Here is an 18,908-nt window from a genome sequence, read left to right on the forward strand (position 1 = left end):
GCCCCCCCTTCAACATACACAAATCCTTTGTTCCCCCCCCTTACACCCATATCCCCTCACAGATCTGGCACCCTAATCTACTGCCCCAGATCACAATACCCTCCCACCCTAGGTCACATCTCAAACCCCTTCACTCCAGTCCCCTGCCCTAGGTCACAACCGCCTCCTTCAGCCAAACTCCCTCCCAGACTCCAGTCTCCCTTCTGCACTCCAAATCCTTACTCCAAACTCCCTTCTGTATCCAACCTCCATTCCAGACCCCACATCTCCTCCATTATTATCATTATTACCACCACTTTCCAAAATCTTGGAACGGCCCCCGTCAAAAATTATTTCCTAACCCTGGCCTAAACAAAACTTCATGAACAATAGTAAAAATGTAGACTGGTTACAGTATACAGTAAACTTCCGATAATCTGGCACCTTTAGGACCCAGAGGGTGCTGGATTATCAAATATGCTGGACTATCGGAGGGGGGGGGCTATGAGGCGTCTGGGGTGGGGTGGGGGATGCCACCCCAGACCCCTCATAGCTCCCCCTTCCGATAGTCCGGCTCTGCCCCAGGCGTCCCCGATTCAGACGCTGCTCGTCAGTTTCAGCAGCGGCGGAATTGGGGACACCTGCGGCAGAGCAGCTGGGGTGCTGCCTGGTTGATCCGGTAGCGCCACCTCTCGGCTGCTCTTGGGGACACCTGGGACAGAGCAGCTGGGGTGCTGCCAGATTGGTCCCGCAGGGCTGAGGGGCGGCGCTACGGGGCCAACCTGGAAGCACCCCAGCTGCCCTGCCCCAGGCGTCCCCAAGTCAGCCGCTGCTGATCAGTGGGTGACTCCAGGAAGCCCGGGGCAGAGCAGCTGGGGTGCTGCCAGGTTGGTCCCGTAGAACCGCTCCTCGGCACTGCGGGACCAACCCCGCAGCACCCAAGCTGTCTGTCCCAGGAGTCCCCAAGAGCAGCTGGGGTGCTTCCGGGTTGGTCCCGCAGCCCCGAGGGGCAGTGCTACGGGACCAACCCGGCAGCACCCCAGCTGCTCTGCGCCCGGCTTTCCCGATTCAGCTGCTGGTCAGTTTCAACAGCGGCTGAATCGGGGAAGCGGGCACAAAGCAGCTCCAATTGTCCAGCTGCCCGGAGCACTTCCGGGTTCCCGATGGGGCCAGACCATCAGGAGTGCCAGAGCATTGGATGCCGGACCAATGGAGTTTTACTGTACTTTGTTTCTAAGGCAAGGTTTACACATAGGCTACGTCTAGACTGGCCCCTTCTCCGGAAGAGGCATGCAAAGCAGGCAAGTCAGAATAGGGAAATCCGCGGGGGATTTAAATATCCCCCGCGGGATTTAAATAAACATGGCCGTTGCAAGTAGGAATAAGAGATCCTTCGGAAAAGGGCTTTATTCCGGAGGATCGCGCCAGTCTAGATGCTCTTTTCTGGCTTTTCCCCAAGCCGGAAAAAAAGCGGAGGCCATGTTTATTTAAAACCCACAGGGGATATTTAAATACCCCGCGGATTTCCCTATTCTGACTTGCCTGATTTGCATGCCTCTTCCGGAGAAGGGTCCAGTCTAGACATAGCCATACAGTTAACTCTCAACTACATTTCATAAACATTACTGCAAAAGCACAACAAAATCATGATTAGGAGCAAATATCGACAATGTAAGTTTTCTGTAATTAAAACAAGACCTTCTTAGAATAGCCACTTTTATTACATACTACATATAAAATTAATTTCCCTCTTTCAAAGGTAATCATGTGAAGTATAGCCTGAGGACTATTATTCACTCATCAGTATGCAGAGTAATTGGTAAATGTAACATGAAATAATAAATATTTGGAGTGTGCAAAAGCGAAATAGAACCCTGTCTTGGTTCAAAAGATTCAGAATATTACAAGTTGATTTACCTGGTGTTACTCTTTAAACAAATCAAATACTGGATCATTTTAAACATAATGGACATAAAAGAATTTATGGACCTAATCATATTACGTGCCATAAAGCCAATGGCACTTTTGCCTGTGAGGACTACATAAGTAGGTCACGTTAATTCCTTTTAAGCTAAATGCATAAGAGGAGGCCTGAAATACTCAAACTGCATTAGCTTAACTACCCAGATTCATCTATACATTCTCTAGAATTTCAGATATAAGCTTATGTTTCCAAAACTTCATGTAAATATATATGAATTTTATAAGTGTCACAGCTCATAAAACATCTGAACTAGAAACACCTGTATCATACCATCACAAACTCAGAATTCTCTCTCCTTCCTTTGCCCCCCACCCCCAACTTGACTTTACAGGTGAAGAGAGACCTTAAATAAGATAAGGTACTTTGGCATAAAGTAGCACAAGCCAAATATCCAAGACTATGAACAATTTTTTATTGGCCCTTGTGAATAATATACCCATACAAAATGAAAAACAATATAAGATTTATATCCCTACATTCCATTGTGTAGTCTCTTGAGACAGTGACTCATGAACTACAAGTATTATTTATGTAACTTAAGTCACACTAACTAAAATAGACAATCCAGATGTCACAATTAACTACAACAGATTTAGGAGAGAGAATCTCAAGCAATATTTACTCCAAAACAGAGTACCTTACAGCTAATGTTCTGCAGAATAGAACATACTTTAACTGCAGAAACAACTTAGAACTCGCAACTATCATTTAGCATTTGAGAGCGCTACGATAAAATTCCTACTTGACTGAAGTCATATGAAACTAAGATCATTAGAGTACATTCATTAATGATATTTTAGGTTAATCCTGCACTGGAAAACGAACAGGAAGATTCCTGCACAGAACTCATTGAAGGACAGGCCTCAGTATGTTACTTATAACATATATAAGCCTGAATTTTGCAAATACTTTTTAAAAGTGAAGGATATTATCTGTATGAAGCTCTTTGCTAACTGCTACCAAAGGGATTATTTACATGTTCATTATTTAAATAAAGGCTCAAAGATGGGGAAAAAACTTGCCAATTTCTCCTATTATGAATGCATTACAACCCTGGGAAACCAACACTTAAAAAAAAAGAATGTGTACAGTGTTATATCTGTACGTGGTAGTTTACAGCAGATAACACACACCCATAAATAAAATATATAATACGTAGGTCAAGTACCACAGATATTTAAACATGCAATTTTATTCATGTGATGAGTAATGAATTAATTAATTTTATTCATGTGATGAGTAATGAATTAATGTTCCCCAGATTGGATGCTTTATCGCATGTAAAGTGCTCATATGTGTATGTGCTTGTAGAATCGAATTCTACAAAATTAAGACCTTTCCAGGCTCTGATCCTGTGATGATTTCTGCCAGGATAGGCACATACAGCCCTGCAATGACTTCAAGAGGGAGAAACTGAATACACAGTCAAATGTGGTAAATACACTAACAATTGTTATTCTAGGGTGGCCAAAACTGTGAGGTCAGTGTCCTTTCCATTCTAAATCACCTCCTCGCACATCAAGTACAAGGGGCATCATCACAACACGGCGGATCTGCATTCAAATGTACGTTTTATAAGAGTCGACAGGCAATGACCTTTGCTCCAGTTTTGTGTCTCGCTGTAAATACAAAGGAGGGGTAGCTGCGCGCAGTGGGCACGGCCCCCCGGCTCGTCACTTACACTATCCCGTGCTCCCCCCACGGCTATTCCCGCACACACACAGCAGGGCCGCACACCCCCTCCCACGAGGCAGGAGTCGGGGCAGCAAGTTCACAGGGCAGAAGAGGAAAGTGCTCGGGGCAGGGCGACTGACTACAGCTCCAGCCTGTCGCCCCCAGCCCCCGGCCCAGCAAAGCCTCCGTTACCTCGGCTGGAGAGCGAGCAGAGAGGCAGCGGCATGTTGCCCGCCGGGCGCTCCCGGGGCAGCCTCCCTCAGGGACTGGAACGGGTCCCTCGGGCCCCCCTGCCCGCTACGCGCTGGCCCCGAGCGCCCGGGCTCCCCGCGCTGCCTTCCCCGAGCCCGCCAGCCGCTGCTCCACATACACACACGCAGCCGCGGCCAGCTGCACTCGCTGCTCACACCCGCACCTCGCTGCCCCGTCCCCTCCCCAGCGCGCCTGCGCGCCAGCCAGGCAACCTGCCGGGAAACGGAGTTCTCTCCTCTCCCGAGCAACGGCCAGCCCAACGAGGGACTACAACTCCCAGAATGCCCTGCAGAAGGTGCGGCGCTGGCCGGCCCTAGGCAGGGAAAGGGCTGAATCCCGTGTGCACTGCGGGTGGAGAAAACCATTTCTCCCAGCATGCAGTGCGGCTATCACCGGGCGAACCCCTGCTCTCGAGACAGGGCCACACTGCATGCTGGGAGTAGTAGTTCCCGTTGAGTGGCACTGCATTATCGGGCTATTTTGCGGACCATTTTACCGAGCCCCTTCCGGCTCAGGAAGAGGTACGGCCCTCCGACCGGAAGTCGGGGATATGCTCCATCCGAGAGGGTGGGGTCGTCCCAGGTCCCGGTTTCGCCTCTTCACTGGTGGGCGTGGCTAGCGAGTTTCGCGCGCGCTGCAAAGCCGGTTGCCTTGGCAGGGGCGTTTGGCGGCCGCTCGGAGGCCGAGGCGCGGAGCATGGCCGAGGCGGGGCCGGTTCAGCCCGTGAGCCCCGCCGCGCCCCAGCCCCAGGGGGTTTCCTCTGGCGCCGCCGGGCCCGGGAGGAGCCGGAGCAGCAGCCAGGGGGAGCGGCCGCAGGAGCAGCTGACTGACCCGCGGGAGCTGCTGGAGGAGGTGGAGATGCAGATCGATGACGTGAGTCTGCCCCGTGCGGGTCGGAGCCAGGTGTAAGCCCCGCCGCCGCGTGGGGGGCTCGTCGGGGCCAGTTTCACCTCTCTTAGAGCCACCTAAAGCCTTGGCAGTCGGATTCAGTGTTTACATGGGGGTGGGCGGGGAAATCAGATCTCCCTCCAGCCTGTGGAGACAAGGACTGATTGAAGAATCATTAGTCAGACCCTTGGTCTGAGCGCGGGGGACCCCCCCACCCCCACCCAGTAACCGGCCAGCATGAGACAAACGCCAGACCGGCTGCATGGGTGAACACCCCCCTGTGCATTCCCTAGGGATGCTGTGAAGGCGAAAACTGTTATGGGGCTAAAGAAAGAATTGGATAAATGAGTGGATGGTAGGTCCACCAATAGGTCGTAGCTAAGATGGTCGGGGATGCAACCCCCTGCTTTAAGTGTGTCTATTCTTAGATTGCTAGAAACAGGGATTAGGTACCTGACATTGATCACTATTGGAAGACCGGCCACGGGGATTGATGGAGTTTGTGTCTAACCCATTATGGTTGTTTTTACATTCTCATTGCAGGCAGCATTCTCACTAACAAAGATCCTGGAGGCAACATCTGCTGTGTCAGCTCAAGTAGAAGAGCTTGCAACCAAATGTTCAGAAAATGCCCGATTCCTTAAAACATGGCGGGATCTTCTGAAGGAAGGGTATGAATCTCTGAAACCCAGTGACTGACATAGCACAAACATACACGGGAGGAAATCTCAAGAAGGTACCGGAGAAGTTGAATCATCCCATAGCATTTTCATTTTGTTGCCCTTGCCTTGCAGTGCCAGGACTTCACTCTGAGTAGGCAGGGCTGAGGATCATCTATGTAAATGAAGACTTTAACAACTTTTGTGCCTTTAAAAAAAAAAGTGTGTGTTTTGATAGCTTAACAGGACTTTTCATCGACTATCCCCTTTCAAGGAAATGTATCATCCTGTGCACAAGCTGTTTTTAGGAAAAAATGCCTGTTACTGGTGCATGCATGGAACACCCTTCATAATCTGTTGATAATACAATGGACTGTTTTACTTTAGCTTGGAAACAGGGACTAGGGATGTAAGCGAGTAGTGGAATACTTGACTCTTCTACTTACATTCCCTTCCTGCAAGGACCGGAGACAAGCCAGCTGGACTGGGAGCGGCTCAGCTCTCTGCCCATCCCACACTCCCGAGAACCTCTCTCATGTCCAGCAGGCAGGGAAGGGGCCAGGGACTGAGGACCAAACCCGGGTGGAGTGTTGTGGCCAGACAAGCTCAATGTTCCTAGGCTGGGCTCAGGGAGATGCAGCTTGCCTCCCTGGCTGGGCTGGCGGTGCTTTGTGTACAGGTCTCCCGTAGCAAGTTGGGCTGATGCCGCTGGCAGTGCTGTGCGGTGCTCTGAGCTTGGCAGGCAGGGCTTGAGGAGCCCAACCACAACTTCCGGGCATCTGGGAGGACGTGTGGCTGGAGCGAGCGCAGGCTGGGTGCTGAGTGGTGTACACTGGCAGCGGCAGCCACCTAAGCTCAGGGGCAGGAACTGGAGCTTAACTGTTGCCGGGGCTTCATCCCAGGCAGGTGGGCAGGTGCTGTGTGGATTGGCCTGGGCGTGCTGCAGCCTGAAGGGGCAGAGCCGGCAAACTGCTGAGCAGGGCTTCTGCAAGTGCAGTCAGTGCTGGGCTTGCCGCCCAGCCTCCACTGTCCACCCGCCCTGGTCCTGCAATTCCTGGCCAGCTCTGTGCAGCCCGTGCAGTGAGTTGGGCAGCTGAATAGGCAGATTAAGCACCCCTTGCTGACCCAGCATTGCGTTTCTAGAGCCCAGCCAGCCCGCCCAGGGTTACTGCAGCCCTTTGGCTTCCCCTCCTGGTTGCAGGATGTGTGCAGCGGGCAGCACTTGCTGTGGTGCCCCCTGCAACCGACAGGGCTCGGATGGGAAGGAGACGAAGGCGTTAAATGAGATGCACTGGGAAGCCACATCACAAATCAAATCCACTCGTGGGGTGCCTCTTGCCGGGCTTGCCCCGCGCATTTCGCTGCACTTGGGGCTGACCATGGACAGGTACTGCTGGACCCGGCATGAGCCAGGACTGAGCCGGCCCGGGTCAGGACTGGCTCACGCTGGGTCCAGGAGCTACCTCCGCTGCAGCTCTGCAGTTTAAATGCAATAGGAGCCGGGCTGTCTAAGTGCTTGGCTCTTACTACATTTAAACCATGGTAAGCTACTGCATACTTCCAGCCTTATTGACTAATCATGTAGTTGATAGAAATTCTATCGACTCCATGATTAGCAGATCACTCTTTCTTTACATCCCTAATGGGGAGGGACCAAGTTTGGACTTTAAACTGTTGGTTTCCTTGTAGTTTCATTGGTTAGGAAGTACATATGAAGTGTACTAAATGTTACACTTGTGTTCAGGTACTACACACAGGGAAGATACATGATACCTCTCTAATTGACCACCATGGTTCTGTAAACCAAGAATGCTCCAGTTTTGGGCTCTATTTTTCTTAATCCTCTTCTTTCAGGAATGTTTATAAGCTTGTCACAGTCAAAGTAAGTCTTTAAAAAAATCTTGATCAAATGAGACCAGTGTTCTCTTTAATTTTTTCCACCCCTGAGTGGAATGAATTTTCTCATGTGCACCAATATGAGTCAAAGTACAAGAATGTGAGCACCCCAACTGTAGGTGCAGTATCTGGGGTGGATGGAGGTTGAGGGACTCGGGGCTGGGACCATGTTTCCTCTGATTTTGTCCATCTACATGAGGAATGTTATGTGTTATAAATTTTGTTATGTGCACTGAGACCTGAACATATGTGCACACTAGTAGAAATGCATGCTGCTGGCTCTGAGTGCTCTGCTAATCAGGTGGGTGGCATTTGAATATCTCCTTGGCAGCTGCCCAAGCACTTGACTTATAGGAAATACTGGCTGGGATAAAGGGTTGGGTGCAAGGGCTTTGGCTGAGGTGCAGGCTTTGGAATAAGGCTGGGCATGATGGGTATGGAGAGCAGGAAGGGCACTCCATGTTTGGGAAGGGGTTTTAGGCTGGAGGTTAGAGTGCAGGAGGTGGTACAGGCTCTGGGCTGGGAGTATGGGTTTTGGGATGCAGGAGGTTGCTCAGGGCTGAAGGGAGGCTTAAGGTAAAGCAGGGGCTTAGATTTTCCTAGGCATCTCCCTGCTAGGGACAGTGAGAAGGGACTCTTTTCCCCAGCCTCAGCAGCTCTGTATTGGGGCCCATGGAGAGGGGTGCCTGTCTGCTATCCCTGGCAGCTCCATGCTGGGGCCCATAGAGAGGGGCATTTCTCTGCTGTCTTTGGAAGCTCCATGCTGGAGCTGACAGAGAGGGGCATCTCTCTCTGTCCCTGGCAGTTTCAGGGGTCAAAGAGAGATGGTTCTCTCTGCTTTAGTGCTACGTCTCTACGTGAAGCTTAATAGTAAATTGTGCAGCCATGTAATTTAGAGGGAACTTAGAACTAGACTATTTGTGCAGCTCTTTCTGCCCTTACTTATACCTATACAAACTTCATCCTTACTGTGCAATTTAACAGGAGATTAATATAGATGGAACTAAGTCTAGAACTTGATCTGTCACTTAAGAGTATAGCCCAGCTCCTTCTCTACAGTAACAATCATCTTAGCCATTTTTTAATACATAGTTGCATTTTTACAGATTTTAACATTTCAAACCCTTCTACACCTGATCTTTTTATGTATTTCAGTTACTAAACTCTATTTATAGTGCCTTATTGTATCCTTAAACCATATATTTTCTTATTATATAAGCTCAGCTGTATTATGTATTAAAAGGTTCATTTACTTTTTGAAATATACCTTTCAGTTTCAATGGCACTTGTGCTAATTCTCCATATACTGTAATCTTTGAGATAATATGCTATTTTAGAACTTGTTGTGCATGCCTCCCATTTAATTGGCCATAGGGCTGTGATTCAAACCTTATAATCTTGCATACCAATGTAAACCGGAACCTACTATATAAAAGATCTCTAATTTGTGGTAAATATTAGGGATGTAAAATCCCTTTTAATTAGTTAACCAGTTAAACTTCATTTAACCGGTTAATCAATTAAATGGAGGTGGGGAGAGGGGGGCCGCTGCAGCTGGGCTGGAGTAACTCTCGCCTGTGGTGGGCCCTGTGAGGTTGGAGCAGGTCCCACCAATTAACAGTAACCAGTAAGCCTCACCCGTTAACCCTTCACATACCTAGTAAATACCTGGATCATAGTTACTGTTCCCAGAAATGCTTGAAAAAAGCAGTACTGTAGCTTACCAACTCAGTTCCGAAAAGTGTAGTGGTGTGCCATGACTGAGAAGTTATTGATTGCTATTTCTAGACGCCCTACTCTTCAAGAAAATCTTACTTTTTTACCTAAAGAATAAAAGCAATTAGAACAACTATTCAACAGATAATTACTGCAGCTTTTCTCTTCCATCTGTCAGTGTAAAGAAGGCTGTCAGTATTGTTTAGCTACTGAACTTGATGCTTTCAAAGTGGAGTAAAGGTCATGTTAGACATTCTGCATTATACAGAGTATTAAGTGAAGATGTAAAATGAAATATGGGGTGTTTACTGTTTTCATCAAAAGGAAAACAATCCGTTTGATCCACAGGTAAATCTTTATTCTAAATAAATCAATATATACAGTAGTGGAAATATGGTACACATCTGCTCTGTATTTGATTCTAACATATTCCAAAGCTTTGTAAACAGTAATGTGTGAGTCACACTATATTCTACTTCTTGTATCTTTTAAGAAGTTGAGTGCAAACATTAAAAATACCTTTTTGCTTTTTTTAACAAAGCTTCAAAGTGTAAATGCAGAAAAGCATTTCACCAGCTGTGTCATCTTGGGAACTCAGCTGGCCACAAACCAGTTACTGAAAGTCTCCTTACTCAGTACTCCTTTCTTTCATTATTTAAAAAAGTGCCTTAAAATCAAAACTGACATACATATACGGAAGAATCTGCTTGATTGCTCCACTTGAAATCCCCCAAAACATAGCTCAACATTATATCTTTTTAAAGTATTCCTAAATCTGAATAATTTTATGTGTCCAGGGCCCTCGGCTTGATATATGAGAAGTTCTTCAGAAAAATACTGCAAATGACTAAAGTTTAGGAAGCTGCATAGCCATTCAGAGTGAACTTTTATATTGCTAGCAATCTGGTCATCTAACAATTGAATGCATATGAATTACATTTTAGAACTTAGAAAAGGTACAAATTGATTGTCTTAATCTTTTTGACTTACCTGCCCATCAAAATGAAAAAATAAATTGGACTGCTAGTGGAATTTTATTAGCAAAAATATTTTTTCCTATGGCTACTACTCCCTAAGGTTCTTCAAAAATGGATGTAATGTTAAGTTCAATCAGTTGTCCTTTTCTGATTTGACTTCTTGGCCATCACTGGTGTGAATCAATGTTACAGCTGTTCCCTTTTTCCTTACTGCTATAAAACAGTAAGTCCATATCTGAAGATGACTGTGCACATTTTACTATGACTGTTCAAAACACATTTATCTGTATAAATTCAGTCTTGTGGAGTGTGTGGTTACTGATGTTTCAGAGGAGTCTGTATAAATTGCAGGCTTTGTTAAGTCCGTTGTGTTCTCTTTCATTGGCCACATCTCTACCCAGATAAATGAGGGGCCGTACATTTTCTGACTGCTTTTGCTTCCTATGGATCTTCTTTGTTTGTAATTATACCAGACCCGATGAATCATTTCTTTGAAAGGTCGCGTGGTGAGAGTGTAGAGAAGAGGATTCAAAGCACTATTTATGGGCAATATAAAAATCACCACCCAGGAGGTTATAGTACCTTGAGGGGGGGGAAAATAAATTAAAATATTCAAAAGTGTATGTATTCAATTACATTGTATTGGTATATAGTCTCTTTATGTATAATCATATATATACAATTTTCCTGCTGCACAACAGAATGACATCATCAGGCTCGAGAAGGGGGTTGGTGAGCATAGCAAGCAGGGTACGGCCCTCTAGTACTAGTTGAAAACTGTGTACACATATTAACTGGTACCTTCACGGTGACCTTTGAGGTAGATGAATATTATTCCATTTTAGAGTATAGGGAATCAGAGGTAGAGTGTTAAAGGGACCTGTCTAAGCTCACCCAGCCATGGCACTGGCAGAGCTGTAGTGTGATTTCTGGATGTCCTGACTGTCTTTTGCTTATTCCTTCAAACGTCACTATGCCTACTTCTAACAATACTTTCATGCAGAATTACATTTTCTTGTGTAGGAGGAGACTTGCACTTCTTAAATTTCATTTTCTTACTAGAGTTGTGGGACATTTGTTACACACATTTTTTGTCAGATATTTGATATTTAACTCTACACCTTTCAAAACATAAGGCCAACATACTTTTGTGGTGCTCGCTTTTCAGACAGGCAAGAATTTCTGACCAGGCCTCTCCTGTGCCATGTATGTACAATAGTTGTAATTTCTGAGCCTACTATTGCTGGTGGCACCCTTTATAGTAAATATGATATGCTATAAAAGTCCTATGTAAAAAGACATAAGTCAGTCTCTAACATGTTTTGAGCTCTTAGAACACTGAAGGGAAAAATGTAAGGTTTAGTATTTAAAATCTTGTGTGTTGTTGCTTGAACTTCTTATAGTTTCTGTATATGTGTGGGAAGAACATTAGCTCATATATTCCAAGGCCAGAAGAGACCACTGTGATCTTTTAATCTGATTTTCTGTATAACACAGGCCATAGAACTTCCTTATAATAATTCCTACAGTATATTGTTTAGTAAAACATCCATTCTTGCTTTTAAAATTGCCACCCTTGGCAACTCTTTGTTAATTGTTCCAGAGTTTAATTGTAAAATTAATTTCTGCTTCTTATAGATCCTCCTTGTTTGTAATTGTATGAATATTATTTTGAAGTATTGATATTTATCAAGGAGATAACATCTTTTATTGGATCAACTTTAATTGGAGAGACAAGCTTTTGAGTGTACACAGAGCTCTTCTTCAGGTGACTGATTCAGCAATTTTCTATAATATCCTGGACAAACCTTAGTACATTAAGGTAAATCTTACTGAATTAAGTTGAACTCTTAGGAGTTCTCTGTATTAAAAAAAAACACAAATGTGTATGTATTGTGGGATTGTGTAATATACTTAGGAGACATGAGTAATGTAAACCCTGGGTAGTGTGAGCTTCAGAGGACTTTTAAACTCCCCCACCTCTATGCAAAAGTCTAGGCTTTTGAAGCTTTGTCATGAGGAAGGGACCTTTTGTATCTGATTTTGTTACATAAGGACAAGATCAGTGGTCCACACTGTAAAAGTAGTTATTTTTCAGAATCGTGTGTATTTCTTCTGAGGACATGCTGTGAATTTGTAATCCTGTGGTGGTGTGAAAGACTGTTTGCTAGAACCCTTGAGTTAGGGTGATATGCAATAAGCTTATTAACATGTATAGATTGTTTTAATCTTTTTATTTGCCATGAATTTTTAAAAGAATAAATATACTTGCTTAGAGCTATGTAGTAACTATGCTGTCTATAGCCTCAGAGAGAAAAGCAAAGTAGATCTGCTTTGCATTTTTATCTAGGGAATATACTGTGTACACAGAGAACTGCAGCCTGGAAATGTGTGGCTCAATAGGGGGAGAGACATATATTTCCGCCTAAGAGGTGGAAGCCAAAGAGCCAGGTGCCCTTGCTGGACCACAGAGGGGGAATGCAAGTGCCTTGAACTGTGAAAATAGTACTTCAAATGGAACATTGTAGCGGTATAGAGAGATGCTCTTTTTGTGTAGTCTTGTAATGAGTTCAGACATCATCAGAGACCCAAAGGATGTCATTTCAGCAATGTGGCTGTCACCATTGCCATAGGCTCAGAAATAGCAGTTGTAATTGAAACAGTATTTTTCAAATTTTGTCCATTGTGCAGTAATATGGTCATAAGCTTGTGAGCACTTATTGCTTTGGCTAGAAAAAATAGAGGGTGGGGATATTTATGCTTTAACTGATACAGGATTATTTTGTGGTAGCACTTTAGCTTGTTTTTTGTACGTGACTTTCCAACAAGCCATTTAATTGATTTTTTTTTTTTAAATTTAGAAAAGAAACAAAGAACATACCTGGTATTTCTACCTGAAGTAAAGAGAGTAATTTCAAAATAAAGATGGGAATCCAGCATAATGCATCAGTAAAAACAATGAAGAAAAAGCGTTTAGCAAGGGTCATTTCTTTTTTAATATGATTCCGGATTTCAGTTGCTGTGATGGCTGTTCGGTGAACACTGTAAAACATACTTCCGTAGGAAAACACAATGATGATAAAAGCTGCCAAGTTTACACCTGTTTAAGAAGTTAAGAAATATTTTAAGACACGAATGGTTATTTCCATGTACACAACTTGCTGGCAACTAGTGCAGCTGGAATTCAGGTTGATAGAACATGGGCTGGACTTGACCCAGGACATGGAGATTAATACTCCTAATCATTAAGTATATTAATTAGCACTAAATAGTGAAGATTTGTTATCTGTACCATTTAGTGCATTGTATAGGTCTGTTCTCCTTGCTTTCTACTTGCTTTTTTTACTGCTCTGATAATCATCTACTGAGATGCATATATAACTCTTAATCCCTGTATTATTTGAGCACCTCATCTCTACAAACGGATTTTCTGGTTATGACTCCCCTTTCAAGTCATTATTATCTCCATTTTACCGCTGGCTCACTGATGCACAGGCCAGATTAACTGACTTGCTCAAGGTCTCACGGTCAGTCTGTGGCTGATCCAGGAATTGAATATTTCATAAATCCTAGTGCAGTCCACAGTCCATTATACTGTCCATTAAACCCTAGCCTATCCCTAGGAAGATGTGACCTACACAGGGTTTGAGCCTGTAGCCTTTGTCTGATTAGCACACATTCTATCCAACTGTCCAGTAACTGGTCATCTCGCACATACAATCCTCAAACTAAGCAGAAAATGAGTAAACTTGTGTATAATACTGAAGTTTTTTTTAATGTACTTTAAAAAGTATTTTTATAAATTTCTGGGTCTCATACTTTCGTAGTGGGCCCATTTTCAAACATCCCTAAATTAGAGATTTAAATGTAATTCTTGGATCAGTGTACTGATGGGCATAAGATAGACATTTAGATGACAAAAATAGGATCCAAGTATGGATTTGGGCATCCTAGTGAGGCTGCCATATTTGTTTGAAAATTGGGCTCCTTCTGTATTTCCAGTCAACATGCATAAAGGAAGAAACAGAATATACTCACCTAAAAAAATAACAACAGAATAAATCTGGCCTCCTGTACTTTCTGCCTGTTCTGAATGAAGAGGGAAACAGACCCCATTGGTACCATAGTAGTTTCTGAAAAATTCCTTGTGGCTCAGTGGAATAAAAGCAATCACAAAGCCAATAACCCAGATGAGAATCAAAATAGAAATTGTCCTGCATTTTCCTGGCTTCAAATACCTAAATGGGTAAACTATGCAGATGTACTTTTCCAGAGTCAGGTAAGTCAACAGTAAAACTGACACCTCTGTGGACAGAATGGCCAATGACCCCACCAATTGGCAGTGGATGCTGTCCATCCACAACTGAGCATGCTTGTTGTATTCTCCACGATATTTAAGGTCAAAGGCTCCAATCACTAATAAATATATTCCCATCAGACAGTCAGCACCTGTAGAAATAGAGGGAATAATTTGGTTTATATAACTGAACTGACCTTTATTTCACAGTCTATATAAATAATGTACTTGAATTTCTAAGGTTGTAAAATTCTCACTTCTAATGGATTTCAATGATATTTAGAGTGATTTTTTTTAAGTTCATGCAAAAAACCCAATCCTCCTTTTCTCTCCTAGACCCAGGAATCCCCAGCCCCCCTGCTCTAAAGCAAAGCCCTTCCCCTGCCCCACAGCCAGGAACTCTCAGCCCCCCCCAACCCAATCCCCCTTCCTACCCCCAGAGCCAGGCACCCCCACACTCTAACCCAATGCCTGGGTCCTGGAGCCACAGCCACATGCTTCTCCCTTCAGGCGCTGGGGCGCATGCGTAGAGCAGCTGGCCCTGAGCTGTCCAGGAGCACAGCTCAGAACAAGAGCTGCATTCCTTTAACCAAAGAGCTGCATACGTCTCGAGAGCCGTGGGTTGGCCATCTCTGCACTAGTCGTTTGCATTCCTAGTTCCTTCACACTTTTTGAAGTATGCATTAGGGAATCCCTTGCTGAGCCACCTGAGCAATTGTCAGAAGTAAAACTGCAAAGCAAGGTCATATCATTTTGTGGAGGATTTCAATATTTTGAAATTTGGCTTAACTGTGATCTCAAACAAACGCATTTTTTTAAAATACTCTCAAATGGGAAAACCCTGGAGTCTGCAACTTCAGGCCAGTACATGTGGCTGATGACCTGGAAGTGTGGACTGTGGAAACTTGGAGCCCCTTGGTTCAGGGTCTGTCCACTTAGCTGACTGCCTTTGAGCCACAGACACGGGAAAGTCACAGAGTTCCTCACTCCAGGGTAGTCTGCATGAGTGAGTGCCCCAGAGTCTGGAACCTGGAAGCAGACCTGGAGTCAGTCTGCCTGGCAGGCTGCTAAAGAGTCATGATCCTTGGAATCAGGACTGGTAGTCAGGGCTCCAGTAGAACCACCCCTGCTTTCCATCAGACCTTTGTCAAAAATCAAACAGCTTCTGCAGAAGTTTGGATTTTGATGAATCGGCATTCTCCCGTGGAGAATTTCTGACCAGCCATAGAAGGCAGAAGCCCTCTGTTGCAGACCTCCTTGCATGCATCTGAAGGGGGACTGTACACTAATGTTCAAAAAGCATGAATCAGACACACCCATCTCCAAAACATGAGATTGGTTTATAAACTGAGGGTTGTGCACATTGCTTAACACATTTGAGATTCTTTTTATTTGTCATCTACTGTTTGAGTATGTAAGGTGCATTTGTTTCACGTTTGGTTTGCCATGTCTTTTTCTGCAATTATGAGTGCTAGAAACTCTTTTGTAAAATAACAGTTGAAATTACCATGCAATCTCTTTATTTTATTCAGTAGTTGGGGCTTTAAGGAAATTAAATATAATGAGACACGAGGAAGTTGTAAAAGAGTAATGCTGGAGGTGGGAGGGATAAGATTTTCCTTCTTGGAACCTCCTAGAACAGGTTCTTGTATTTCCAGTATTTTGGACAAGCCAACTGTCAACTGACGGGGGCACAGCCAAACATGATTATGGATTCGATTCAAGACCGAGTCTATTAGGAATAGTTGCATTTATTAATCTCACTACATCACTGTTATTATAGGCTTAATACTGCCAGATGGTTACACAGCTACTGCAAAGTGACTGATCAATAAGCATAAACAGTGCAATGCACAAAAATGAGCAACAGGCACTTGGAAATGCTTATGACCCTTCACTCTGCGGGGAGTCCTATTCCTGTCGTCTTGCACCAGGCCACAGTGGACATGGCTCCAGCTGGGGAAATCCAGGGCACCCTCCAAAGTTTAGGTCTCTGGTGAGACTCACTGGGCACGGGACTCCCTACACTAATTATACTACAGGGCTACATCTGCAATCCGCTTTCTTGTGCAGGAACATATGCAAATTTGCATACTTAATGAACTGCCATTTTGCGCAAGGGGCTTTTGCGCAAGAAGGAGCAGTCTACACTCTTGAAAAGCGGCAGAACAGCTATTGTGCAAGAGGGAGTTTTTGCGCAAGAAGGAGCAGTGGAGACTGCTTCTTGTGCAAAATGGCAGCTCATTAAGTATGGAAATGAGGTGTGGCGATATTCATCGCCATGTCTCATTTGCATATGTTCTTGCGCAAGAGAGCACAATGTAGACGTAGCCCAGTTGTTTACGGGTGGGCGTGTACTGGCCCAATGCCATTCTTATCACTCTTATGAGCCAAGACCGAGGTCAAACCTGTTTACCGCTTAGTAGTTTCCCAGCTCAAGGCATGGGTTAAAGCTGATAAAGCCCTGCTGCAGTTTGTGTTTGCAGACTCCAATGCTATGTACTACTAGGATGGAAACTTCCATGCCAGGCCCAAGTTGCAAAACCCACATATGACTTTTTATGTGACACCAGCAAACCACAGTGTCCTGGAAAGTGAGAAATTTAGAAATGTTGCTATCCTGTTTTACATACAGTTGGCAATTACTTTCTAATGTGATTAATGTAATCTCGTCAAATACCAAAGTTAAGGCAGACCCCTTTGTACTTAATTTATAATACATGGAGTGTTGTAGCTATGCTAGTCCCTGGATATCAGAGCAACAAGGTGGATGACGTAACATCTTATTGGACCAATGTCAGGTCCTAAAAGAGAGCACTGTGTAAGATCAAAAGGATGCCTCTCTCACCCACAGAACTTGGTCCAATAAACTATATTGTATCACTTACCTTGTCTCTCAGATACAGGCAGGAAATTCGTGATTACATTGACTTACAAAGTAGGTTGTCAATAACAATTGTTGGTCGTAAAATTTAAAATGAAGCTGATATTCAGGATCAGATTTTCAAATTCAGTCCCTCATTTGCCCAATCATTTGGTCATGTAAAGAACAGAATTTGCTCATGCAAACAGAATGGCTGTGTCTAGACTGGCCAGTTTTTCCGGAAAATCAGCCGCTTTTCCGGAAAAACTTGCTAACTGTCTATACTGGCTGCTTGAATTTCCGCAAAAGCACTGACTTCCTACTATAAGAAATCAGTGCTTCTTGCAGAAATACTATTCTGCTCCCGTTCAGGCAAAAGTCCCTTTTGCGCAAAGCTTTTGCGCAAAAGGGCCAGTGTAGACAGCTCAGATTTGTTTTCCGCAAAAAAGCCCTCATCGCGAAAATGGCGATCGGGGCTTTTTTGCAGAGAAGCGCGTCTAGATTGGCACGGACGGTTTTCCGCAAAAAGTGCTTTTGCGGAAAAGCGTCCGTGCCAATCTAGATGCTCTGTTCCGAAAATGCTTTTAACGGAAAACTTTTCCATTAAATACATTTCCGGAAAATCATGCCAATCTAGACGCAGCCAATGTGTGAAAATTGAGTTGTTACAATGGCTGTGAAAATTGGATTGTTTTGAACACAAATCCTGTTGAAGTGCACAAGTTACCATGTGTTCATATTTGTGTTAAAGTTGGATTAATGATCCTTTGAAAATCTGTGGCTCATTCCTTCTGTTATTGAAGACAGTAAGTTGGCCCTCAACTTTTATGGGAGTAATATCAAACAGTTGGCCTGCAGTGGTAACTCACTCTCCATAGCAACTTAAAGGTAGAATCCAACAGCCTTTGTATTGTTTAAATAATAGCATCCAATTATATTGGCTGAATTTTACAGGTTTTACCATCTATTGCTGTGGGTGTGTCACTGCTGAATTAAAATTTATACCAAACATACTAAAACCAGATTTTTATATTTGTTTGACACCCTTTTAATCAGGGGAATACTCACAGCAGAGAGACATTATTGACATGGCATGGAGCTTGTTCTCGGATCTGATGTAAGGTCGCATGCAGATGACAAAGATATTTCCAAAGCAAGTGACTGCAGAAACAACCCAGACAAACACTCTCTGTATAATGCTAGCTAAGAGATTCTCAAAGGATGAAATCCCATCTGTATTTGGCTTACAACTGCGTACATGAGGGGCATATCCACAATACTGAAATTTCTTAAAATATCTGGTTGAGGGGAAAATGAGAGAAAAATGTTTTACTCTGGTTATAAAATCAGTATATATTTTTCACAGTAATATAGGCATTTGTTAAACACCTAGTAAAGATCAAAAGCATAACATATTTTATAGTAATAAAAAATTAGTAATAAAGGATTGTGGGCATAATAGAAACCCCCCAAAAGAAATGCATAAATTCATTCATAGATTATAAAGCTAGAAGAGACCATTGTGATCATCTAGTCAGACTCTTGTATAATGTAGGGCATAGAACTTCCCGAAAATAATTTCTAAAGCACATGTGTTAGAGAAAATCAACCAATATTTATTCACAATTTGTCAGTGATGGACACTTCACCACTACGTTGGCAATTTTTTCTGATGATTAATTACTCTCATTGTTAAAAACATAAGCCTTCTTTCTAGTCCGAA

At 44.0% G+C, this 18,908-nt stretch overlaps 2 protein-coding genes and 1 long non-coding RNA gene across 6 annotated transcripts in view; 1 reads left to right on the forward strand and 2 right to left on the reverse strand.

Annotated features, from left to right (window-relative positions):
• The window catches only part of ETFDH (electron transfer flavoprotein dehydrogenase), a 32,969-nt gene extending 28,880 nt beyond the window's left edge, over nt 1-4,089 (reverse strand). The window contains exon 1 of the mRNA XM_006121868.5: nt 3,830-4,089. Coding sequence (XP_006121930.2) covers nt 3,830-3,863 — 34 coding nt within the window. The 5' untranslated portion in view covers nt 3,864-4,089. The remainder of the gene's footprint in view (nt 1-3,829) is intronic.
• Nucleotides 4,090-4,227: 138 nt separating this feature from the next.
• LOC102455871 (renal cancer differentiation gene 1 protein) lies at nt 4,228-13,127 on the forward strand. 4 transcript variants are annotated; one of them, XR_012904192.2, is made up of 4 exons: nt 4,228-4,762; nt 5,321-5,513; nt 11,664-11,847; nt 12,887-13,127. It is a non-coding gene; the product is annotated as a renal cancer differentiation gene 1 protein (long non-coding RNA). The 4 variants fall into 4 exon arrangements; XR_012904193.2 differs by lacking the exon at nt 12,887-13,127 and having other exon boundaries at nt 11,664-12,302; XR_016349446.1 differs by lacking the exons at nt 11,664-11,847; nt 12,887-13,127 and adding an exon at nt 6,893-9,064 and having other exon boundaries at nt 4,398-4,762; nt 5,321-6,823.
• RXFP1 (relaxin family peptide receptor 1) overlaps nt 9,584-18,908 on the reverse strand; it is a 103,207-nt gene continuing 93,882 nt past the window's right edge. Inside the window, exons 15-18 of the mRNA XM_006121866.4 lie at nt 18,254-18,483; nt 14,064-14,474; nt 12,907-13,125; nt 9,584-10,607 (exon numbers count right to left, since the gene is read on the reverse strand). Of these exons, the coding sequence (XP_006121928.3) occupies nt 10,306-10,607; nt 12,907-13,125; nt 14,064-14,474; nt 18,254-18,483 (1,162 nt within the window). The 3' untranslated portion in view covers nt 9,584-10,305. The remainder of the gene's footprint in view (nt 10,608-12,906; nt 13,126-14,063; nt 14,475-18,253; nt 18,484-18,908) is intronic.

This window comes from Pelodiscus sinensis, chromosome 4 (genome assembly GCF_052426305.1).
Source record: "Pelodiscus sinensis isolate ZL-2025 chromosome 4, ASM5242630v1, whole genome shotgun sequence".
NCBI lineage: Eukaryota > Metazoa > Chordata > Testudines > Trionychidae > Pelodiscus > Pelodiscus sinensis.